Consider the following 26,135-nt stretch of genomic DNA (forward strand, 5'->3'; position numbering starts at 1 on the left):
TAGTTATGGTTAATACCGCAATATTGTTGCTCGCTTGGGCTGGGTAGCGTGTCAGTGCAAAATGTAATTGTAAGTATTATAGGTTTTTCGACCAAAGAAATACAAACTGCATACAGCTGCATATGGGAGATAGCGGAAACTCTGGCGAAGGTTTATTAAACGTAAGGTGTGTATGTTGTCGGACACATCATGTTTGTTTAAAATGTTATTTTCAGTGTGAACTGTTACGTTATCGGCCGTGAAGGATATCTACTCTGTTAAACGTGGCCCTGGTCCTAGGTCTGGTTTGGTGTATTCTTGGACAGAACGCGACACTCGGTATCAGCAGATTTTCGGAGAAACTTGACTAATGTTGTGGTATGGGAAAGGAAAAAACTTCTGATCTAACATCTCACCCGTGGGTAGAAAAACGCCGCCTAACTCGCTTAGTGCTAGGGGATAAGATTTAAACCCTTTCAACGATTTGAGAATGATATTTTATTGTCCCTCTTAAAAACCGTTATGGTTTCCTTTTTTTCCAGCGTGCATCCGAAAACAGTGTGGTCACAAACACGAGAACTGGTACGAGTTTGTGTGAAGCTGCGCGGAGTGGAGAGACAGCAGACCGAGATAACTGCGAGCAGGCTCAAGTTTAGGTAAGTTTGACAGCATTTGATTTTCTTCACACAAAATCATCTTCCTTGAAGATGGCTCTTCGATTAGGTTAACGTGAGCATCATAGATGAGCAACCTCGTCGAAGAAAGATTAGTTATCATTGAGTCAAAACTGCTAGTGCATGTTCATAGGTTTTTTTTTCTGCTGTAATATTCGATTCGTCAGAGGAAATTCTAAGTTTGCCATGTGCCAAAACTAACATGGATGATTCCAGTTGTATGCAGGGCGTCTTACATAGATGAACCAAGTAAATGGGTAAACATGCTTCCGAGTATTTTTGAGCGCAAGAGTGGAACGTCCTTCTGCAAATTGTTACGTTCTGAGCAGGGGTTTCCATAAAAACCGATTTTACTGAGGCGATCTACCGCCGCCTGTGATACTTCTCATTGCCGTATGTTTAGCCTGCGAGAAGGTTCTCATGTTTGGGTTTTATCCGGCTTTCGGTGCAGCCGCCTATTACGTCTTCGGCAGCCGCTTATGGAAAAAGTTATTGAAACCCGTCTGAGGATGGACCACACACGAGTTAGTGACGATGGAAAACTATTTTTTTTGGGGGGGAATAAGGTCAAATTTTTCCGCCCTCTTCGTTACCCTTTTTTAATACAGTTTGTGTTTGTTTGTTTGTTTGTTTGTTTGTTTTTGCCGTAATGCGGTCAATGTTTTCTTTCACCAGTACACAGTTAATACACGTAGTCTATGAACTGGACATGGAGCTGTCAGAGGAGATTGATCCTGAGGTGGGTGTGAGGTGTTTTTGTTGTCAGTCTCTTTGTTCTAAATTTATGGTGTTGTTAATCCTGTTCTCTCTCTCTCTCTCTCTCTCTCTCTCTCTCTCTCTCTCTCTCTCTCTCTCTCTCTCTCTCTCTCTCTCTCTCTCTCTCTCTCTCTCTCTCTCTCTCTCTCTCTCTCTCTCTCTCTCTCTCTCTCTCTCTCTCTCTCTCTCTCTCTCTCGATCATTGCAGCAAAGTAAGGTAATTGTCAAGGGCTCAGAGGTGCAAATTTTACTCAAGAAAAGAAACCATGCGGTATGGAAGTGGTTGTTGAAGAGCAAAGAAAAGGTAACAAATACAGTGAAACTTTGTTTTTTTTGTCGAGAGTCAACGTGGATTGCCTCCCATTGCCCCCATCATATCTCTTATTTTGTTTATCTTTTTGTTCGTTTATTTACTTGTTTGTCGTTTGTATGTTTTCTTCTCAGTTGCCTTACGTCTCCGTAGACTTTGATCGTTGGGAGGTATGGTCGTCGTCGTCGGAGGACGAAGCCGACGATGATGCGAATCTACCAACAGTGCCGACGAACCCGAACAATTCCCATCACACCTCCGGAGATAATGAAGGGAGGAAGGTGATATTATTGCCTGAAATGCTTGTCAGTGATTCGGAGTCCAACAGTGATGAAACCCTACCGTCTGATGTGGATTGCTTAAAATTTTATTAACCAAAACACTGAGGGAAAAAAAAAAGGGTGATCGTCAAAATTTAACAATTTTTGGACAAGAAGTCAGTGCTTCATGCTTTCAAGAAATGGATCAACCAAGAACATCTCAAGACTAATCTCTGTCAGTTCGAAAGGGGGAAATAATTTCTACGTTGGGATCGAGATGTGAGGTACGAGAGCATTCAAAGCTGTAAGGGTATCACCCTACTCTTTCTATAGTAACTGGAGCAATACTTTAACGTCATTCGAAAGATTCATGATACCGAAGTAACACCTTGCAATTGTGGTGCATTATTCAAAGTCATGTTAAACTATATCGATGATGCATCAATCACAACTAAGGACGCTCACCAAACTTTCAGCCATTTTATTTGGTAACTTTGTACTGATCGAGGCTAACTATTTTAAATTTTAAAGTTTAGTTACCAACCTATCGTACACTCCTAAATCAGTCAGCGTTATTGTGCTTCTTCTCCTTCCTGCGGATTGTTTGTCGTTACTTTCTCTTTTAATTGTTTAGGATTAGATATGTTATGTTAAAGAAAGTCAAGTTAAAAATTGAAATTGATCTATTGATCGAAGTGGAAGTGTTATTTAGATGACATTATTTGCAGTAATTTAACAAAATTTTAGCTATGCTATTGCCTTGTTTAGCAGTGCAGTATGTTTGACTGTCGTGGAACTTAAACCAAAGTAGTCTCAACGGCTTATCAGAACGAATGAAGAAGCCAAAGTGTCAATGAGAAGTTAAAGCGGATATGTTTATGCAAACTTAAGTGCATGCCCGGACAAACGCGGCATGAAGGAGTCGCACGAGTTATAATTTCAATCAATCGGTCTTAGGTTCCATGCTGTTGATTATAGAGATTCTCGCGCTCTTATTAGTCGAAGTTTCCGTTATATCTCGCTATAATCGCCTCGCGGAGGTGATCATAGCAAGGGAGCTAAATTTCCAAATTGCTGCTCTGCGTTTAGTCAACGTTACCGCGGAAGTGACGAACGCGATAGTTGAAAATTCAATGGAAGATATTAGATCTGAGCCCGCGTAATAGCCCTTTTGTTTAAAGATGCACGGAATCGAGGCACGTAAACCAATGGCTTTGTAAATTCTCGAAGGTATCACTGTATATTTCAGAAGAACTCTTATTTTACGCTATTTTTTTACTTTTATTGACAATCTGAAGCATTCAAAAGGCAAAGATAGCAATAGTTAGACATTGTATTGCATTTGGATGCAACAACCGGAGCGATAAACCACACTGCAAACATGTTGGCCGGAAAGTCATCATCAATAGAGCGTCTTTTCTTCGGAGCCTTCATTTTGGTTTTCTGCTCGGAGAAACTGAATATTGTCGGAACTGAGTTAGCATGTGACTTGGAAAAGTCTTCCTTTTCAAAATGTTCACTGCATAAGAGGAATTTTTACTTACGGGCGTGTTTTCCCGTTTAATCTTGACTAGCCAAGTCGCCAGAAGTTTTTTGTTGCTCAGTGGCAGTGAATGCCACGAAAGATGCTTGGAATGTGGTTTATCGCTCCGGTTGTTGCATCCAAATGCAATACAATGTCTAACCATTGCTATCTTTGCCTTTTGAATGCTTCAGATTGTCGATAAAAGCAAAAAAATAGCGTAAAATGCGAGTTGTTTTGAAATATACAGTGATACCTTTGAGAATTTACAAAGCCTTTGGCCCAAGTGCCTCGATTCCGTGCATCTTTAGACAAAACCGCTTTTACGCGGGCTCAGATCTAATAACTGCCATTCCGCAGAGCGTGAAATCTGCCAAGTGTGGTGGGACACTTCGAAAGTGAGATATGAACTTTTTTGCTGATTAGATAAATTATGGAAACTGGTTGTCTCTCTCGATACGAGTAATCAAAGCATTGATAGCAAAATATACTCACTGCCTTCTTCATTTCCAGAATGGTTTTAACAACAAACGAATTTACTTAAGAATTCCACGAAAGTTCCTGTGCTATTATACTAAAACAATAATTCACGTCAGGCTCAGTGAATATAAACTCCTTATTCGAAAGTTTAACATAGAAATCGCGGGGATATTTTGCGAGTCGCGCCAGAAAACTTTGGAAGAAATAACAAACATAACACACGAATATTTCAGGCACTCCAAACCAATTATTTGAGACAAGAATATCGAAGTTAACTTCTTCCTTGTCCTGCGCCTTGAAACACTTACAACTGTTACATTTCAACAGTTTTTTTATTCCCTCCCTTATAAGTGAATTTCCTTTGTAGTACAGCACGGGATTTACACTCGAACAAACACTTGCCACTGGAAAGTACAAGGGCTCAACAAATAGAACGAATTCCAGTTGAATTAAGCTCGATACACCTACTAAGATGGCAATGGGGATGATGCATAGCCCCAGAAGACTAACCACGTGACGAGTAGTTGCCGCCAATTGGCGTTCGATTGCTTGAGAAGCCAAATTTGGATTCACCCGAGCGCTTTCTTCCATTTTCTGTGCAACAGAATCGTTGTGCTTGCGAAGGGAAGCCAGAGTACACAACTGGATGACAATGACCGTCGCGGAGAAGGAAATGACGTATCCGCCTTCAAAAGTTTCAACCGCGCTCAAAGGAAACAAGTCGACCTGCTTCAAAACAACTAAGAAAATGGACGTAACCCACACTGCAACAGAAGCAGTAATGGCGTACTGCTTCTTCATCGTAGTTTTGTACCACAATGGTTTAGTAACGGCCAAGTATCTATCCACACTCATGACTCCGAGGGTTCCTACCATAGCAAACAAACATAAAAAGAAAGAAACCACCATGACAGGCGAGTCCCAATCACTGCGATTGAAACACACTTTACCAACGATCAGCTCTGCGATTCGAAATCTAATGTACAGCGGTGTTACCACCCCACCCCTCATAACGTCTGTCAACGTTAAGCTGCAAAGATGCAGAAACCCTGGGCGGAATCGAAGTCCACCCCTGAGAATTGTGATCAAGACCAGCCCGTTTGATAGGAAACACCAGAGACCGAGTATGGTTGTGGCAGGGGTAAGCACCAAGCTGGAGTAATAACTAAACTGAGATTGGACAGCGCGTGGAAATCCTGAGATGAAGCACGGCCGCCCCTCTCGCATCGCTTGGTACTGTGTGTCATTTGTAGTCAAGTTTGGCTCCATTATAGCATCCTTTATCCTTTAAAAATGGAAAAGAAAGGTTACGTCTTAGAATAAAATAGTTACACTTTTCAGATGTACCGTATTTTCTCGCTTAAGCGCTGCCTCTCGAATTTTATCCTAAGCGTTGAAGCCCTTAAACATTTTGTTCAAGGTGTGCATAGTTTGAGGCTTTCTACTTGTATTAGGATCATACATGGCTATCTGAGATTAGATATGAAAACCAGTTCTAGTGTGGCCCGAGATTGAACTGAACAAACCACGGTCTACTTGCTGTGGCGATAGGTTTTTCGCTTACAATTACAACTGGACTCTTGCGAGGAACGTAACAACAACGGTGGGGAAAATAGAAAATAGCTCGGTAGAAACAGCTTGGCAGCGGGAACGGAACCTCGCGACGAATTCCTGGTACACGGAGATCTGCTTCGAGAGAACTTTTATGAACGTCAAGGATTAGACAGCGTTTGGTTCCACAGCACTTATATTTCAGTTCATGCCGACGCCCGACATGACCTCTAGCTAACTCAGCTTCTTAATAGCAGGATGTAATTAAAAAAAACAAAAACAAAAAATACTAATGTACTTCCTTGAGTACTATCGAGCGCATGTTTCTATTTTTCTCTAAATTTACAATATTTGAATAGTATCACAAAAGAAGCTGAAATATGTCTATTTGAAGTTAAGCGATTCCTACTTAAATATCATCCAGCTGTTTCTATTACAGAAAAAATTTCCAAACTGAGAAGGCGGATACAATAGACTTTAGGCCATTAAAAGGAGCAAATTTAAGTCAAAACTCACAGCTCTGCAATTAAAAATACCTATATTAATTGCGGAGGAACAGCTTAGGAAATAAAAGCGAGAAGTAATTAAAAATTTTTGCATATTTACGAGATATCGGTGTTAAGTTCGGAAAATGGCAACGTGGAAAATTATCATATGAAAGGAAAGTGAAATTACGAGCACAAACTCAGCCGTGATCTACCATGTGAACCAATTTTCCAGGAAGATTATTAACACCTATATTTACCTACAGTTTCCATGTTAATGATCAACCACAGTACCGATAGACAGGTGTACAATGGAGGCAAAGTAACAAAGCAAAATGTGTTAGTTGACTATTGCAAAACTACTATGGCTTTTTATATTTTTAAAAAATCACAATGAAATAAACTCGAATGAGAACGCTAAAATATCGAAAAAGTAAAAAAATAAATGTGCTCCGAAACCCCCAGAAAAATAATTAATTTTACCGTAACAATGCATTTATACAGACATAGTCTACACCCCTTCGTTTGAATTAAACGCTGAAGACTTTTAGTTTATCTCGAAAATACTTAGTTCGGAAAATTACCTTATCGTTGAAAATGTTTCATCATGCGTCACATCTGACACAAGAAGGTAAAAGCTAATGATGCTAGCTCATCTCGTAAATAGCATTTTTGATTTAGATATAATTGTTCGATTCTCAAACTAAAGCGATACCAAAGTGAAGAGTACGAAGTAGAAGATGGAGGTTTTGCCGCTCTGGTTAAGAGTGTATATCTATTGTCGTCTAAGTTCACTTTGTTGAGATTTTTTTAATGAGAATATTGTGGGTGATTGACTTCAAAATTTGGCCCGTGGTCCGAGCGTACATAAACGAACAAGGCTAATATTCTCCTCTACGTATTCTAAAATAAACGGCTCATGACCTTTTCCGCGGAAACAGTTCCCATGGCAAAAAACCGACCAGGTAAGAACCAATCAAATCTGTCTCGTGTTGGTGAATTAGATGCTACGAGTTTTTTAAAAGAACGCAGGTAAGGAAAAAATTTCAGCCTAGTCTCGGAAGAAAAGCGCGTATTCAGCGAAAATATCGAAAAGGAAAACCCCGATGAGGGCATTTAAACGTGTACGTAGCGGTTATTATAAACTCGTAAACTAATTCGTTTATGGTGCACTATTTCGTGCCATGACTGACGTGGTTTCAAGTGAAACTTACCCTCTAAATTTGGCTATATTCCAGGCAGCTGAATTTCCTGCCAAACATAGAGATTCAGTAGCCGTGCTATATTTGTACATGCCGCACAAGTCTTAAGGGTTTAGCGCGTACTTTGCTTTAGTTAAGGTCAAATTTCGCACAAATTGCCTTCCGATTTCACTTATTTCTCGATTTTATCGCAACCCAGCCATGCAATAATTGGTTCATGGCACTTTTGGCAGATTAATGTTTTAGGACTGATTCTCAAAAGGCTTGTTGGAAGAAAAAACGCGAATAACGCTGATGATTATAGAATATAAATTGCAATATGAAGGTGGTTGGAAATTCCATGGACTTTAAACATTGATGCTTGGCTTGTAGACACTTTCCTTATCAATTACCTTCTCTCTATCCAAACTCCCTTCCAGCGAAAGTTCAACCACAATCCCAGTTTAAAAAGAACTGCGATGAACGCAAAAAGATTATATTTTTTTTAACATGAACTTACTTGTCGTGAAGATTGTATCCATAACTATCCGGCTCGAAGAGAAGACGAACTCATCTATTAGGCGTAGTTTTTCACTAAAAAGTCCAAACTCATTTAACTACGCCCGGTAATAAACTGCTGCATTTATTTATCGCGGCGGTAATAAATAAAAAAAAGGATTACAATGCACTTAATGAATCGGAAAACAATTTTCTCCAAAAGTTAAGCCATTACAATCTTTCGGAAGCTGGAGGCTTTTCAATTAAAGTCGTTCCACACTTGTTTTTCACGGAACGAACAAGAGGAGATGGCAATTTGAAACATGAAAACCGTTTTAATCACACGTACTTATCTTAAAAAGCCAAATAATAATAAAAAAAAGCTTCGGTAGGCGACCAAATTTACTTTGGCAGACGCTTGAGATGTCTGCTCAGTGCGATTAGCTCGTTTAAAATAAAAAGGGGCCGATATGACGACGGCAATTATCAAACACAACTTTTAAGGGATAAACAGGTTTGGAATAGTTACATTGTAATTCTAGAGCCTCGCTTAAGCTGAAACTAATCTCTTGCTACTCTTCGGAGATGTAAGTTTGTCCATCACACGTTTCCGCCCCGCGCCATTCCCTCTCCCACTTCCACTCAAGCTTTGCGTCTGCCCCATAAACACTCCAGAGTGAAGGGAGACTTTGAGAGAGTCAATCTCTCTGGATCCGAATTTCAGCGTACGTTACCTTTTACACCCTAACATCAATACGTATATTTTACATACTGTTTTCCATACACTTCCCAATGTGCTGACAAGGAGAATTTGCCTTATTCACATTACTTTGATGTTTGATTCAGGAGTGTGTTTTTGGGCGACATTATATCTCGTCACTGTGTAAGGGGCTACATAAGTCCATAACGTTTGTTCTCATCTCGAATTTACTTTCAAATATTAAAAAAGGGGCTATGAAAGGTTTTACGAGTCCTCTAACGCATCTACAAAAACTCAAGTCTAACCAAACAAATTTGCTTTGCAAAAGGTATGCATCAAATTGGTTAGCCTTTTGTGGTTTTGTATCCGAGTTTTAGTTTCGTCTTGCGTCCCAACTATGCATTTAAAGCGTAAGATTGACCAAGAGTGGTGCGTAAAGCTGGCTATATTCGTTGAGTGTTTTTCTTAAATCTCACAAAACTGATCTGTTCAAGTCTTTTTACTTGCTCTGCATGCCTCTAACAATTGACTTGCTAGGTTCCTTGCCGACACGGAAAAATATTCAGGTCGAAAAATATTGGCATGAAAACCTCACGATAAAACAAAGTTAAACGAAAGAGAAGATACGATCGAAAAAATGCTTTATTTCGCGCGGAAGTCATAGAACACATTTCTGGACGTGTTCGAGAGTGTAAATAAGTTACATCCGTCGCGCTAGAATTAATCACTGCTTTACATGCTATCAAGCATTACCTAAAACTTCCTTTTAATTGAACTTAAGTGATCATGAAGTCCTAATCTATAACATTTATGGCCGCAAATCCTTCTTTGTAAGCAGTTTAATTGTAAAATATGTTTGCACTTAGCACAAACGCGGTCCATTTTCTCTTCCAACCCAGTCTGATCGCGTGTAAAATTAAACATCACAATTAAGTTCGGCTTCCTGTCTTTGAATCTTTAACATTAGAAAGTAATGAGCGATTTATTTTCTCTTATCATTACTTGGAAATCGATATCATTGTTTAGACATAACTCACAATCTAAATACAAATTTGGACGCGATTACCCTCTGTATTTTTGTCATATAGATCACTTTTCGGAAAAGTTCGTTTGAGAAGCGAAAAGTGAACAATACAGACAGAACTGGAATTATAGCGTGCAGAGCAGATTGAAATCACTTAGCACGATGACAATGGCGCAAATCTGTCATAGCGTTTGCATCAGCTAGCATTTATGCTCGAACTATTTTCACACGACTCAAAATCCAATTTTCTTGACATTGAGGCTAGAAAGATCATCGAAAAGTCGAAACGCTTTCATCTTCGTTTTTTAAATAAATGTTTTTCAAAATACACTGTAACTCACGCATTTGGAAAGCTTTGATTTATTTGCTCATTAGCTGATGTAAATCATATATTACTTTTGATATGCTCCTCTACTGAAATCTTCTGACTCGAACCGCCAAGAGAATTGAAAACGCCACAAAAATAAAAAAACAAACAAACAAAAAAATAGTTCAATTAAAGGCGTTCGTTAGATCTGCTCGCCATCCAGCTCTTGAAGAGTCGTTAGAAGTGATTTAACCGTATCTATAACCAGGCGACAGACAACATGGATTTCCTCGTAAATCGAGCTTCCGTAGAGATTTGCAGTGAAGACTTTTAAGACAATCTAAACTTGTAATATCTGCAATTCATGTCAAGGAAAAAAATATCACAAGATTGCCGTTTTAGCCTCCAAAAGAAAGATACTTTTCCTTAAAGCACTGACACAAAAAACTAGCTAGTGCTCTTGAGTTAGTTGAGGGTACAGATCTTTTTTTCAACCCCCATATCAGTGAAGGTGTAGTCTGATCGTCCGGGTGAGTGTAGTCCTGAGAAGGACTGTTGTCGGTGGCAGTGACTGACGTTTCGACAACCTGTGCGGAAGTCATCATCAGAGTCAAGTGAGTGATTGTTGTCAGTAGAATGTTCTTAGTCCAGTTCGTGTGAAATGATCGGTTGGTTTTGCCGTGATGTTATTGGCTGTAAGACTCAAGTGACGTAAGTCGTTCGTGATTGGTCTGTTTCGGTCTGTCGGTAAAGCTAGGTTGTTCTTTTTCGGTCGTTTGTGATGTTTATGTCGTGAATGAGTCGTTTGTATGGGGCGGGTAGTTGTTGACATCTGTTTAGGGGAGTCTGTTCTAAGTTAGTAAACCAGCTTTCCAGAGTCAGTCGTTGAAAATAGTCAGTGCTGTAGGTTAGGCATTGCGCAGAGTCCCAGTCAATGTTGTGGTTGGTAAGTCGATGGTGTTCAGCAATGTGATTGCTGACATCACCTTTCCTCGTCGCCCGTCTGTGTTCAGTCAGTCTTGTTGTGAGGTTTCTGCCAGTCTCACCGATGTAGGAGGCTTGGCAGTCGGAACAATTGATCTTATAAATCGTTCCTTGTCTGTTCCGCGGTTCGTCTTTGTCTTTAACGTTGGTTAGTAACTGACGTAGTGTGGTGATGGGTCTGTGGGCGACGCGGATATTGAAGGGTAGTAAGATGCGCGAGATGTTTTCAGACATACCTTTTATGTACGGTATGGTTGCTGTAGTCGTAGGGGTTGCGGTGTCGTTTGTTTCGGTAGTGGTAGTGGGTCGGTGAGTGTTTCGTCGGATGAAGTCGTTGTTGTAGTTGTTCTTCGTAAAAACACGGTGAAGGTATTTGTTCTCGTCGGATAAGCTGTCTGTCGAGTCACATACTAGTTGTGCGCGTCGTGTTAGAGTTCTGATAGTTGTGGCTTTGTGTGATGTAGGGTTGTAGGATGACTCGTCTAGTAATCTGTCGGTGTGTGTCGGTTTCCTGTAAACTGTCGTTCGTAATGAGTTGTCGTTGTGGCTTACCAGGCAGTCTAGAAAAGGAAGTTTGCCATTTTCTTCGACTTCTCTGGTAAACTGTATGTCAGTGTTTTGTTCGTTAAGGTGGTTGTGGAATGCGTCAATTTCGTCGTGTCGAACGGCGGTGAATGTGTCGTCAACGTAACGTAACCAAAGCGGTATCGTTTGTCGGCAAGTCGAAAGGGCGCGTTCCTCGATGTTCTGCATCACAATTTCTGCTATAACAACAGAAACTGGAGACCCCATGGCAGTGCCGTGTAACTGTTTGTAGTGTTTACCGTTGTACTGAAAGTAAGTAGACGTTAGGCAAATGTTTAGCAAGTCCATGATGTCGTCTGTCGGTAGCGGTAGTGGTTCGGTAGATTTTCGGATTGCAGTTTCAGTGCATTGTAATGCTAATTGAAGTGGAATACTTGTGAACAGTGATTTCACATCAAATGACACTAGTTTGTAGTCGTCAGGTATCTGAACAGTCTTGGTAGCGTTAATGAAGTCTTCAGTGGATTGTAGTTTATGTCTGGATTTGTCGGTTAGCGGTTGTAGTATTGTCGTCAGGTACTTGGATAGTTGGTATGTGGGAGAGCCACAGAAAGAAACAATAGGTCGCATCGGGAAACCAGGTTTGTGTAGTTTCGGCAAACCGTAGAGTTTCGGTGGTTGTGGTACCGAGCACCTCAGTCGATAGTACCGTTGGTTGTCAAAGGCGTTCGTTTTCTTGAGTGTCAGTAGTTTACTGTTGAGTTTACGTTGAAGGGCAGGAGTTGGGTCACGTTTGAGTTCTTCGTAGGTTCGTTTGTCGTTAACTAGTGCGTCCATTTTGTCGTGATAGTCAGTTTTGTCCATAACAACAGTAACTCGTCCTTTGTCGGCTGGTAGGATAACTATGTTCTCGTCGTTTCTCAGTCGTTTCAGTGCGCGTTGTTCGTCTTTAGTCAAGTTGCTGTCATGTAGTGACGTTGATTGTATAGTGGAGGCAATTCTGCTTCTGATGTTATCCTTGGTCGGCTCAGATAGTTCTCGTTGCCGAGACAGGGCCGCCTCAACACTATATCAGTCTAGAAATTATCTTTACAGACTAATATACACTTCCATAAGTGTTGGTTTTGAGAAGTAAGTGGCAGGTGTTCGTCAGAATCCTTATAGACCTCCCTTCGACGACCAAAGCGAGCTGGATCGACTCTCACAAACTTCGTGAGAAGCCCACGAGATTCTGGTACAGCAGCGCTACGGACGCCTGTTTACAAGCCACTCTGGACCCAGACCTTCTGGATCGCGTCTATGTACAACAAACAAGGCTTTAGCAACAGGGAGCCATGAGCGAACTTCGTGACATATGATGGAACATTTTCAAACAAAAAAAGGATACTGTTATTTGAAAGAGACAGCTCCTCTAGAAGACTAAGTTTAAACGCATGCCTTCTAGTGATAAACTGCAGGTTATTATTACTGGCGTTCACGGTGCGCACGCATTGTAACATGTTGCACTCATCCAGGGAGGTGAGCTTATTGTCACACAAGTTGATGTCTTTCATAAGCACTTGCTGATCCATATGGGACAAAGACGTCAAGTCCTGTAGGTAAATCAGTGCCAGTGATAAAAGCTTAAAATCTAAAACGGCGCAGAGAATGCAGCCACGGGAAAATGTCAATTCTGGTATCTCGGTAACTTAAACTATCCCATTCCATCTTGGTCATCTGCAAATTGTCTCTCTTACTTACATCTTACGTCTATCAAAGAACAGTGTCAGAGCGCATTCGAGTGAGTGTGGAAAACCCAAAAAGTACAGTAATTGCAACAGCTCATTAAAATAAAAACAAACGAACTTCTTAAGGACGGCAAAGCGCGAATGATGTAATCCCGAATAGATTTTAGTGTTTCATCTAATTGGTCGGGACGGTGGTGCGAAATGTTTTGGACCCATCACAGAATGAAATACAGCAAAAGTAATTTCAGATTAGGTCGACAATCAAATGTAAATTACACTGAACTCTAAGATTTTGGTATCATATAAGAACGTTTACACATTATATAAGACAGAGCTTAGGCACCATTGGTACCTATATCGCTGAGATGCGACAGATACTTATATTAAACCTGATATCAAAAATAAGCCGAGCTCTTCGGGTAGTTTGACAAGTGAAAAAAAAAAAAAGAAAAAAAAAGGAAAAAAAAAGCATTGCATACTTACCATGTTAGAAAGGTCAATCGCCCTCTTTGTCTCTTCCTAAAAGGAACAAACAGAACGTTTATTATGATAGACTTTGAATGAATTTCTAAGCTATCACAGTGTCAATGAAATATTTCAGTAATTTGCTCTCGCAAAACTGACGTTGTTGCAACTGTCGGCTAAAGTTCTTTATAAAAACTCACGAACCTTATTTGAGCGGTGTCTCTTGATGGCGTTTTCTAATTTGAATTTCCTTTCTGTACAATGAGAGAAGTATGATATCTACGTGAGATAAAGTCTACGGATGGACCGTCAATCGGTCACTCAAACATTCAATCAATCAATCGACAAATGAGCTTGTCCTTCTGACTTTCAGTCCTACGGCTAGTTGATTAATCAACCCAGAGTCGGTTGGTTGCTAATTGATTACTGACTTAGTCTGCAGTAGAGTCGGACTGTCAGTCAGACATTCCGTAAATTCAACCATTCAGCCGGTTGTCTTGCTCAGTCCAATTCAGTTTTTCAATCAATCTATGAGTCAGCCCGTTCGTCAGTCAGACAGGGCATAATTCAGTCAGTCAGTGGCTCAGTCAGTCACTCAGCCACTCTTTCCACTCAGTAATTCAGTCAGCAAGTCAGTACACCAGACAGCTATTCACTCTAGGAAGTCAAGTGATCATTTGGCCGATCAATCTGTCAGTCAGTAGGTCAATCAGTCAGTCAATCAGCTAGCCAGGCAGTCAATCAGTCAGTCAGTCAATGAGTCAGTCAATCAGTCAGTCAGTCAATCAGTCAGTCAGTCAGTTTGTCAATCAGTCAGTCAATCAGCCAGTCAGTCAGTCAATAAGTCAGTCAATCAGTCAGTCAGCCAGTCGATCAGCCAGTCAGTCAGTCAATCAGCCAGTCAGTCAATCAGTCAGTCAATCAGTCAGTCAATCAGCCAGTCAATCAGCCAGTCAGTCAATCAGTCGGTCAATCAGTCAGTCAATCAGTCAGCCAGTCAGTCAGTCAATCAGTCAGTCAATCAGTCAGTCAGTCAATCAGTCAGTCAGCCAGTCAGTCAGTCAGTTAGTCAATCAGTCAGTAAATCAGCCAGTCAGTCAATAAGTCATTCAATCAGTCAGTCAGTCAATCAGTCAGTCAGTCAATCAGTCAGTCAGTCAGTCAGTCAGTCCGTCAATCAGTCAGTCAATCAGTCAGTCAATAATTCAGTCAATCAGTCAGTCAGTCAATCAGTCAGTCAGTAAGTCAATCGGTAAGTCCAATCCAATGAGTACCAGTAATTCAGCTAGAAAGTCAAACAGATCAGTCAGTCAATCAGTCAGTCACTCAGTCAATCAGTCAGTCAGTCAGAAAATCAGTCAATCAATCAGCCAGTCAGTCAATAAATCAGTCAGTCAGTCAATCAGTCAGTCAGTCAATCAGCCAGTCAGTCAATCAGTCAGTCAGTCAATCAGCCAGTCAGTCAATCAGTCAGTCAATCAGTCAGTCAATCAGCCAGTCAGTCAGAGAATCAGTCAGTGAATCAGTCAGTGAATCAGTCAGTGAATCAGTCAGTGAATCAGCCAGTCAGTCAGTCAATCAGTCAATCAGTCAGTCATTAGAGCATTTACATGGAAATGCTCTATATAAATCGATCTATATTATCAGTCAGTCAGTCAGTCAGTCAATCAGTCAGTCTGTCAATCAGTCAGTCAGTCATTCAGTCAATTAGTCAGTCAGTCAATCAGTCAATCAGTCAGTCAATCAGTCAATCAGTCAGTCAGTCAGTCAATCAGTAAGTCAGTCAGTCATTTACTCAGTCAGACAGTCAGTCAGTAAGTCAATCGGTAAGTCCAATCCAATGAGTACCGGTAAGTCAGCCAGAAAGTCAAACAGATAAGGAGTCACTTACTGAGGTCTTTGTAGTACCCCTGCCTGTAGCAATCCACCTGGGTAAGTTTTTCCAAATAAACCTCCGTTTCCTTTTCGTGTGAAAGCGGATTCAATGCACGCACCAACAAAACCATTGTTAGCATCGTCCCTACAAACATAACAAGTTTGGCCACTTTGTTTTTCAGCAAGCACTAGTCATGGATAAACTCCTTCTAGCAGGCATTTCGTCAAAGCGTCATAAATCCAAACCCTTGTAACCGCAGAAAGAAAAAAATTCTACGGTTAGTTCACCTAAGCTCCAAGAAAAGCCACGAAAGCGGCGGGAAAATTATCGCGAGTAAGTCGTGCTTTGGTTTAGTTCTAGTATGTCATTCGTTAAATAGGTCGCGCGTGGTCTTTCAAATCAATGACATCGCATAGCGCAGAAAAAAAACCATTGCAATTGTAAACTAAGGTAGTGTAGTCCGCTACTTTGTCATATTTTCCCAAAGGAATGACGAAATAGCAGATCGGTAGATGAATGAGCTTAGCACTGAAGGCGCATCACTGAGACTGCTTTCCCCCTACCGCTGTGGCCTGGGTCCTACCTCAATCTTATGGAATACTTACATTTGTTATCCAGTTCCTCTTCCAACAGGAGTCGACAGGACTCCAGCTCTTGTTGAAGGACCGAACTGTGAACAGCTGTGAGCTCCGATCTGATGATGAATAGAATACGGCACACAGCTGATGAATTGAAAGTAAATTACCGACTTGGGCTACAGTGTAAAGAGCAAGCAAACTATGTCAAAAGTGGTTACAGCCATTTTAAAAGAAGTCAGTGCTGTACTTGTTAACTTTCTAACATGACTTCAATCTGTAGGTCCTACTTCCAATCGTTGCAATCCACGAGACATGTATGTTTTTAGCAAAGGTGATGAACAAATAGAGACAATTAATGGTATTTTGACACTTGCTAAACTTATGCTTTTTAAAACAGCAATATTGTCGCACCTTACATATTGCCACCTTGTGTGGCACTTTTGCCGAGCCAGTGATTCTCGTGAAATCGAGCGGATGCAAGAAAGGGGCCTGCGTGCTGTTTTTAGGAACAATGCTAGCGACCCCGAACTTCTAAAAAGAGTAGAACTCCCTAGTTTGCATAACAGGAGATTACAAGACATTTGTGTTTTAATGTATAAAACCAAGAACAACCTATGTCCCTCCTATATTAGTGACATTTTTATTAAGTTTAGATCTAATTATAACCTAAGGCAGTCTGATTTCTCCGCTGCCAAGTACAATACGGTAACATATGGCAGCCACTCCCTCTGCCATTTAGGGCCCAGTCTCTGGGGAAAATTATCCCCAGACTTGAGAGAAGTTACCACCTTAAAATGTTTCAAAAACAAAATACGTACATTAGATTTAGTTACACTAATGGATAATGGATGCAAGTGCTGTCATCTTTGTAATTCATAGACACATTTGTCATACTGCAAATGTTGTTAATATCATTTATGCCTACGCTTATGTTCAAAGGTTTTTTTACCTTAATTTATATTTATTTATGCTGTGTCCCCTAATTAGCACAGGTTTTAAACTTAAGCTAGGAGGCTTCTTTAGACACTTTAATAAAGTTACATCATCGTCATCATCATCATCATCATCACTGGATCTCTCCACTCAGGGACACTGAGGGGAACCTGATAAAATTCTGGGTATAACTTGAGCCAGAAGCCCATGTAAGCTTCTGCTTGAGCTGGATTAGTATCGCTTCCATGTAAAGAGGGTAACAATCATGTGAGTTGCTCTAAGCTAAAGAAACCAAGATTTTTCCCTCCTTCAATATTGAAGGCCCCTTGGCTCGAGCTTAAGAAACTATTACTGTAACATCAACTCCTTCCTGAAGGTGGACCTTTCTCATTCTAAAACACTTTCTCTAGCATAAGGCGAGCCTTGAAAAAAGGTTAAACTTTTCCCATAACTACAGCAACATGCTTGAATTTTTAGTTTGTCACAAACCTCTTCACAATGCCACAGATCTCTCCAGTTTACCACCCATAAATTTCACCTCAACTGTTGTTTCATTTGGAAAATTCAGTTGACTATCAGTACAGCTGTAAATTTGAATACTGTCAAGGAAAAATAATCTCAGTAACAATTAAAGAAATACACTTCCTTTCTCTTTGCAAGAAAGGGCAACATTTTGCAACAACTGAGAGAGAGAAAGGGGGCCTTTTCAAAAGCCCTTGAAAATCCAGAAAAGACAATAATTTTTGTATCACAAAAGATACCTATCCAAAATAAGTTCACAGAAATTCAGATGAGAGGAGTCTCGGAAGCAAAAGTTTTGAAAGTAATTTGAAGGTGAGTTGAAGTATAGGAATTCATTCTGAGGAAGAGAAATTTGTATTATCTAATGATGATAAATTGTATATTAGTAACAACAAACTAAAATTCATGCAAATCAAATTATTTGTCTCATAAAGTAGGATATCCAGACTGTAGAAGGATGACTGTTGCAGTAACAGTTGTTCCATTGTCCTTGGATCTCCTCTCCACCAACAGAAACATGTGGATCTTCTTTGGGAACCTGCAGAGACAGGATCAAAGTATTTCTGGTTCAGCTCATAAGGCACACTATTCACCCTTATTTCACGCATGACAGGCAAAAGAAATGTTCAAAACAGTAGAGCAATCCTTTCACCAGTTGAATTTACAAGAGTTCCAAACTATTTTAGGTCATAGTAAAAAGTATTAAATGTACAGGCAGCTAATTTTACCGATTACCACCTAGAAAGGAGAACATTAAAACCACAAGTCTAAAAGTTTTAATTTTGGTCTGCAAGTACAGATTAATTTTATATACTTTTGTGAGCAGGGTTTAAAATTGTGAAGAGAATTCAATTATAAATATAGGTGTAACTTAGTTTGCTTTCTGACCTGTATTGGCTGAGAAAACTTCACAATGACTGTTGTATGTGAATCATCACACCTCACATACAGACACAAAATGTTCATCTGCGGTCTGGCTGTGAAAAATATAAAACTGTTCCTGACAGTAATACAAATACATCATGAAAATATTTATCAGAAATTTGAAGGTTGAAGATCACCAACGGCAATCAAGACAATTTTTAAACCATGAAAATTAACAGATTAGATGGTAAAAAAGGATGAATCTTTGTTGTTACAAAGCATATCCACATGGAACTTGCACACTACAAATGCTGTATTATTATTATTATTATTATTATTATTATTATTATTATTATTATTATTATTATTATTATTACCCCTTACTACTGGAGCTCATCTAAATATCTGTGGTATGGAGTAATTAAAAGTAGTTTAGAGTATTGCTGTTCGTCTCAACACTTATAATGATACAGTTATTGATCAGGACAGATAATGGCAGCCAAGCAGATAAGAGAGGTTCATTCAAACAAAGTTGGGCATTGTTTCACAAAACCACATCCTAGACAATGCTCAATTTAGCTGATCCTTTTATGTGAACATTTCTTTTCGAGAACAGGGTCAAGAGAGTTGAAAGCTAACAGATTTAAATAAATCAACCTTCTCATAGAGAAAGCCTGAGGCCCACAGATTGGGTAAAACCACGGTTTGGGTTTGATAGCACATATATAACCAGCCCTAAGTGTTTGAAAAAAGTATCGAACTATTCTCCGTATAGAGATTCATCAAGAACATATTGATTTTGAAACAATTTTCGAAATACTTATGACATACATAACTCAGTGTTTTTATGTTCTTATATTGCTTATCTGAACCAAAGTTAAGCTTTTTGTACAAAGTATTGCAACGGATAGGTCAACCCACTTGAAGCACTTTCAACCTAGTAGGCTCTTGTTTTCGTATCTTTGGAATGCTCCATTTACAAGGTTTTGACGTACAGTGCAATTCATCTTCGCTTTCTGTGGTTGTGCTAGCAGCTTTCTTACATACAGTTCCATACCAAATAAAAGTAGCAGGTAGGTGATTAGCCTGAGGATCACGCTCTCTAGGGGAGAGGAGGGGAGAAGGAAAAGGAGAGCCTGACACAAAGCCATATCGGAAGCCGTTCTGCCCTCTAGGAATTCGTGACGCGTGACTAAAAATCTAAACCAATCAGAATTACTTCTGGTCCATCATGAATTTGACGTGCCTATCAAACTTGGCGCGAAAATGTTGGGCGTGAGAAATGCCGTCAACTTTAGGCGGCAAGCTGATCATATGCGATCTTTGCAGAGAAAACCTCAGGGTTAAGTACGGAGTAAATCCATCAACGATTCCTTTATTTTCCTCAACTTCAAATGGAGAATTTTGTAAAACATTGGGCGTAAAAGAACTCGTATTATCAGATGTTTTGCGGACTGTTGGTATATGCGTCATCCAAACAAGTCAACAAAGTGGTTTTCTTTGCAAACGTTGTGCTCCAAAGATAGTGAACTGTAACAAAGCCTATATAGAAGTTAAAGAAGCACTTTGCTCAAGTAGAAGTCAGGAGGACGAAACTACGAGGTCTACTCCGCAGAGATCGAAGAGAATAACTTCGATCAGAACGCCAGCCGGGATTACTCCTACTGCAAAACGATCGAAACCCTTGAAAGATGGTCCCGTCTTTCCTTCCTCAAACAAACAACTGTTTGGTGGTGAAAGCACACAGCAAAATATCTATGATGAGATCGATGACCATATCTCAAGCCTTATGAATCTTCCAGCAGAACCTCCGCCAGAAATAATAAAAACAACCGCCACTGGTTAAGGTGCGAAGTCATTCATTGTTTTTATATTACTTCTTTTCGATGTTTCCCTTACGCAGAGTATTTTTTTATTCATCTGGGTCTTCGTTGGCTATCCAGCTTCATCGAGAGGTTTGGAGAGAAGTTGTGAGGATAAGAGCGAGAGTAGTATGATGAAGAATGTTCGCAAGGGAAACTATCGTGCCGCCGCTAATGCTACCTTGAGTTTTCCACCGTTCCAGCGAGAGCTTGTCAAAGAGCTCATTCAACTAATTCGTAAAGAACTTAAGACTTATAGTCAAGGACCTTCTGCCGCGAAGTACAATGGCGACCCATTAAGCTTGAAAGAATACTCTAATGAAAGTTTGTTAGAGGAAGCAGAGGCTAACTTACCCGGTCCAACCAATATCATAAAGAAGTCTGCGAAGTCTGCTAAAACGTTCGCTGTCAACAAACAGGCACTCGCTCTATCTTCCGCTCTAAAGACATGGATACCTCGATCAAATTTTGTGTATCGATTGAACACTTTGTTAATAGATGGCGGCTGTAAAACAGAGGCTATGGATTTATTGCATCGTTTAGGTCTAGCTAGTCATTCAAATACTATCCGAAATCAGGTCCAGGGTTGTGCTAACCATTTTGACCTGCAAATCGTTAAGTGGAAGGTTGAAATCGAGAGGAACAGAGCAAATTCTCTTTCTGGAGGAAGTCATCAAGCATCAAACTGGCCACTCTACAGAAGGTGGAATGGATTTTTGTTCTATTGATTGAAATATACAAAGTGTGTCTAGCTACAAGTACTACGATCCAGTGACTTTTGAAGCGTCCAAATCCCTCCTTCCAGATAGTGAGACGTTAGAGGACTCAGACGTCATGTTGACTCTATCAAGGCTAGAAAATGAGAAACTGCCAATATACAGGTATTACAGGCGAGGGAAAAAATTTGATGTTTAGAGAGCCTGATCCTCAGGCTGGGGATTTTCTCTCACAAGATTGCAAAGAACACTAAATACAATTTTCAATAAAAATGTTTCTATTACAAATGTTTATATTTTTTTCCGGGCAATTGTTGAATACTTGATCCTCATATCTCGTGTAGAATGCCAGGAAAATTGAGTGTCAAGTGCCATTTTCCAAACCACCCTTCCATTAGTCTAGCTTTCATATTTGAGATTGAATCATGAAAATGATTTCTATGTTTCTATAATAACAGAATTGTTGGAGACAATGTGGACATTGAACAGTATGCAAGAATATAGACCTGCAAGAAAGCAAACAAATCTATCCATTGGTTCCATGCAGTGAAAGACCGTGTGCATGCTTGTCCCTCATTCAAAGAACAACCACAGAAAAGCTTAGGTATTATGGAGATGAAAGAATTTCTTCCAACCCCAGAGGTCCAGTTAGAGTTTGTCGCAGATTTTAAACCACTCATACTCAGAGTTCTTGTGGAGTATTTACCTGCCTACAAAGACATGACCCCTGCAAATGTGTCACACATACCACATAAGCATTCTAAAGAAATGGGGGGGAAATCTGAGGTGGTATGTGTCATAGCTACATATGGCTATTCTTAATAATAATAATAATAATAATAATAATGATAATGATATAATGATAATCATAATAAATGTGTTGTGTTTTCATTTTCCATTCTCCATTTTCTTTGTTCAAGCTTTTGTGTTCAATCTCTCAATCAGTTAACAAACTAACCATGTTACCCATATGAATAAAATCATGAAAAAGTAGTAGGTATATGAAGTTTACTGTAAAAAATTGATTCATTGATAGACCTTTTTTGTATAGTGATAGTGTATAGTGATACACTCATTAGGACATTATTCACCTTTCAAAATGGGTAACTCATTCTTTCAATCAAAACTATTTAGGGTGCACTAAATATGTTCATTATTCTATACAGTTCTGTTTAGGATTAGAGTTCCAGAATTCAAATGCGGCTGCTAAGATGGCTGTGATAATTGAGAAAATCCAAGAGAAGTTTGTGCCTGCTGCTAACATAAATGGAAAAAAAGAGATATTGGAAAAAGTTATTTTGGATGGTGACCAGTTAACAGAGGAGAGGGCAAGAAATGCAAAGATCGCTAATATCCATGCTGACTCTAGCTATGAAAAATTGAGTGGGCTGCAGACATCATTTGCTGACTGGCACCTTGGAAAAAATTTGCTTGATGTATGTATTGGTACTCCCCAGTAATAAGCCATTATCAGATTCTGACAGATAAATAATGGTTTCTGAAAGCACATAATTAATGAAGCAGTCCTCGTTTTTTTAAATGTATTCATTTCTTATTATTTCTCTTCTTGCTAGATCTTTTTCAAGTTGTTCGCTAAGGAAAGTTCAGCAACAGAAATAGGAACCAGTTATGCTTCCATGAACCGGTCTGGAAAAACAAATGCCAGGAAAGGACCTGAAAAAGATTACAACTCGTATAAAGATTTCTTTGATAGGCAGACAGAAGCACATATTGTAGCTGCATGGATGCAATTTTCTGGAATGGCACAAATTCATGGTAGGAATGTTGAGTTGTAGAAATGGAAAATGATAAATATTAATTGTACATACTGTAGTTATGAGATGCAATGAATATATGAGGTTCATATATTTTGAACTGCGGTATTAGATACGTATGATGTGCGATCCTCGCAGTAGATAACGCTATTTATGCAATAGCGAAAATCAGACCTGAAAAAAATCAGGCCTGTACGGGACTCGAACCACTGAGCTCTGCGATACTAGTGCAGCGCTCTACCAATTGAGCTAACAAGCCAACTGGGAGCAGGCCGTTAAGTTGATTCGTAATAAACCCGTGAAAGTGATAAATGAGATGCAATGAATATATGAGGTTCATATATTTTGAACTGCGCTATTAGATACGTATGATATGCGATCCTCGCAGTAGATAACGCTATTTATGCAACTGGTAGAGCGCTGCACTAGTATCGCAGAGGTCAGTGGTTCGAGTCCCGTACAGGCCTGAATTTTTTCAGGCCTGATTTTCGCTATTGCATAAATAGCGTTATCTACTGCGAGGATCGGACATCATACGTATACTGTAGTTATGTTAAAACAGTGGTTAATGGAAGGGAATATATTTGATAAGCATTATTAAATCGTCAGATTTTAATTTCGAATGATTGGTTGTTCCCATGTATTGTCACAATAGCCAGATAATCTACATTCCAGCAGTCATTTCAGAAATACTATCTAATAGCTGGGTAACTACTTTACTGAATTTAGGTGATGTAACCCAAGTTGGAAAAACCTTTTGCTTTCGCTGTAAAATTTTAGTACACTTAGGTGACATCACCTATAAATAGTAATTTATTTTTTACTATTAGTTAGGTAACTATAATGTTCACTCAGAAAATAACATTTGAATTTATCTGTTTTCAGATAAACTCTTGAAAAGTCCTACTCCTCCTGAGGCTGAAACATGGAACTCGGAGCAAAAACGTCACTGGTTGTACCTTGAGATTGACAAATTTCTAGAAGAGCACTTATCCAGGGCAAATGATGTTCCAGAATAAGTAATTCGATTGGACTCTCTACACATAAAAGGATTTGAGTGTCGCAGTGACGATTGTGAGGCTTTATTTTCTCTACACTCTCAAAGAGTGAGGTAAACATTTTTCTTTTTTGGTCTTTTAAAAATAATGTCTTTCATGCAAATATTTGTGCTTGTCTTGAAAAAGGCATGAGTTGATGCACCATCCAGACTTACAAATCTATGAGGATGATGATGGAGACTACAATCGTAATTTATTTGGATATTACAAATGTCGGGACCCTAACTGTCCTCTGGTATTCACGACAAATGCTACTCGAGTAAGGTACAGTACAATCTAATAAATAGTGGTAATTAAACTAAGTGAAGTGCAATGTGGTTTGAAATCTTGTGCTTTTGTGATCGCAGGTTTGATTTCAAACCCAAATTGCACAACATGAAGTTCAATTACCACATTATTATATCATTTTTCAAATCAAAAGATTAATTTTTCACTATTTTACTTAGTTTCCAAGGAAATAATTTTTTTAGATGCTGTTAGAGTGTGCACAGATAGTGTGCATGCCCAACTTTCATGCGATTTGATTGGATATTCAATTTGTGGCAATAAAACTCAAAATTGTGCTATATGGGACATCAAGTGGTTGAGAACCAATCAGATTGCAGGATTCACATTGAATTTCAAAATGGATGTATGTAATTAAGTAAATTAAGGCCTCTATGTAATACATTTTATTGTACTAAGTCTTTAAATGCAGCATTGATGACAAAGATATGCATGCAAAAATGTAAATACCTAACACAAAATAATATGTAAACAAAGAAAATATTTTGTTTTCAAATTTCCATTGTCTGTTTCCTATCTTCATTACAGGCATGAGAAAAATCAGCATCAATTAGAGTACGCCAATGAACATCCACAAGAAACATCAAATGCTGATGAAAAGAAAAAGGATAACACAGACAAGAAATTCAATTATCACAGTGCACGTCTGCAATGTGGTCTTCTGTTCCTAAATATTATTGATGCTATCAAAGAAGGGGATGGGTCACGGATTGTTCGTTGTTATAAGTTTTTTTGCTATTTGAGTATAAATTTAGGCACACAAAATATGCTTATTTACTACTACGTTTCTTTGCAACTATTTATTCACTTCTTTCAGAAAGAGAGGCATTTTTACTAATTCATAACCGTTTTGTAAACAAAAAGGGTGGGAGGGGTAACAATATTCCACTTGATCTACATATGGAGCATCTAAATCTTGACCTAAAAAGGCTCTTAAAATCAATGGGAGGAAAGGTCACAGAGAGAGCTTCTCAGCGATGTGCCAGGAGCCTTACAGTCCTCAACACAATAATGAATCAAGTATACAGTGAATGCGACAAACATCATAGATCTGGTCACCATAGCACTATACAAAGAAACGATACAGTAGAGACATTACAAATGATCTTGTTAAAGGAGATGTGTTTAATTTTACTCGTGGCAGGGAAGGCTATGCTTCATTTAGAAATTTTAAGGAAAATTTTATAGAATTTGATTATAGACACTTCTTTACATGGGCTCGCAATCATTTTAAGCAATGGAAAACCATCTATGAAATGCCATGAAATATTGTAACATAATTTGTTGTTTTTTCAATTTTTGTACATCAAGTTACAGTATTACAGTATTATGTTTTCTACATACAAAGCCCTAAAGTCCCAAGTTGAACATTGAGCTCGATATTTCAGCTAGCTCTTGAAGGTTATCATGGTTATCAATGTCTTCAAAAATTTCATGAAAAACCTCAAGAACAATAGCAGCAACTTTAAGGGAAGAAACCAGACCAACTTCCATTAAGTCCATCACAGAAAAAAATGCTCTCACAATTTGACACTAGTGAGTCTCTAACAGTTTCAGAGAATCCATGTGTAATCACACCTGTATTGTCAAATGTGACATTTCCTTTCGAGCCAAGTGTATCTTTGACTTCCATTAAAGCATCTCTTAGACAATCTCTGTCATCAGAGGAAACAATTCTTGTACTAGCTAATGTCTGCTTGGAATTATTGAGCTTGTCAAACTTGAATAAAGGCATTGCACACTTTTCATTATTGCATTTGCACACCGCATGGCATCTACTACAACAACTATGTAAGGGTAATACAGGAGATACACTTCCCTCGACAAAGTTACTCAATAGCAGCTTGCGTATACAATAATTTTTTTTGATGACATCTTTCACATAAGGATCGCAATAAGATAAGTGTTTTCCCAAATAAAGAATAATGTTGTATGCGCTCATTGTGTTTCTACCAGCACGGCCAGCTTGTTGGAGATGGTCTGTAAGACTGTGACCAGGACCAAAGTGAATTACATATCTAACATTGGGGAAGTCCACACCCATGCTTAGTGATGTTGATGCAATAACTAGTCGTTGATGTCCTTCTTTGCTTCCAAAAGAATCACAAATTCTAGTCTTCATCGACTCAGGAGAAGCTGAGTAGTAAATGCCAAGGAGACATCTTTTGTTGTGAGGTAAAGTTCCATCAATGTAAGCATCTTTTCCAAGTTTCATTAGCAACATGCTGAAAATCTGGA

General features: G+C 39.2%; 2 protein-coding genes and 2 pseudogenes across 7 annotated transcripts in view; 2 read left to right on the forward strand and 2 right to left on the reverse strand.

The window, feature by feature from the left end:
• Positions 1-9,910, forward strand: part of LOC111332867 (putative ATP-dependent RNA helicase TDRD12) — a 67,528-nt gene extending 57,618 nt beyond the window's left edge. For 2 of the 4 annotated variants that reach the window (XM_022938333.2, XM_088754430.1), the window contains 4 exons: positions 522-635; positions 1,329-1,392; positions 1,618-1,713; positions 1,854-2,661. In XM_022938333.2, the coding sequence (XP_022794068.1) occupies positions 522-635; positions 1,329-1,392; positions 1,618-1,713; positions 1,854-2,093 (514 nt within the window). In that variant the 3' untranslated portion in view covers positions 2,094-2,661. Of the gene's footprint in view, positions 1-521; positions 636-1,328; positions 1,393-1,617; positions 1,714-1,853; positions 2,662-4,348 lie in introns of those variants that run through there. The other 2 variants (XR_002695086.2, XR_002695087.2) reach the window with 2 other exon arrangements.
• Positions 3,898-5,250, reverse strand: LOC148734983 (cannabinoid receptor 2-like). Its single transcript, XM_088754437.1, has one exon. The coding sequence runs from the start codon at positions 5,248-5,250 to the stop codon at positions 4,042-4,044; it is 1,209 nt and encodes a 402-aa protein (XP_088610563.1). The 3' UTR covers positions 3,898-4,041.
• Positions 9,791-19,352, reverse strand: LOC111332872 (geranylgeranyl transferase type-2 subunit alpha-like; annotated as a pseudogene). Its single transcript, XR_015998589.1, has 10 exons — positions 19,249-19,352; positions 18,226-18,337; positions 17,786-17,875; positions 17,305-17,324; positions 15,910-15,998; positions 15,320-15,448; positions 13,633-13,682; positions 13,447-13,482; positions 12,624-12,828; positions 9,791-10,082 (listed from the first exon to the last, which is right to left on the reverse strand). The product of XR_015998589.1 is annotated as a geranylgeranyl transferase type-2 subunit alpha-like (transcript).
• Positions 18,954-25,645, forward strand: LOC111332869 (uncharacterized; annotated as a pseudogene). The gene is made up of 8 exons (XR_015998590.1): positions 18,954-20,972; positions 21,238-21,241; positions 21,327-21,568; positions 21,946-22,215; positions 22,354-22,555; positions 23,440-23,569; positions 23,739-23,876; positions 24,426-25,645. The product of XR_015998590.1 is annotated as an uncharacterized LOC111332869 (transcript).
• The last annotated feature ends 490 nt before the right edge of the window (positions 25,646-26,135 follow it).

Source organism: Stylophora pistillata, chromosome 3 (assembly GCF_964205215.1).
Source record: "Stylophora pistillata chromosome 3, jaStyPist1.2, whole genome shotgun sequence".
Taxonomy (NCBI): Eukaryota; Metazoa; Cnidaria; class Anthozoa; order Scleractinia; family Pocilloporidae; genus Stylophora; species Stylophora pistillata.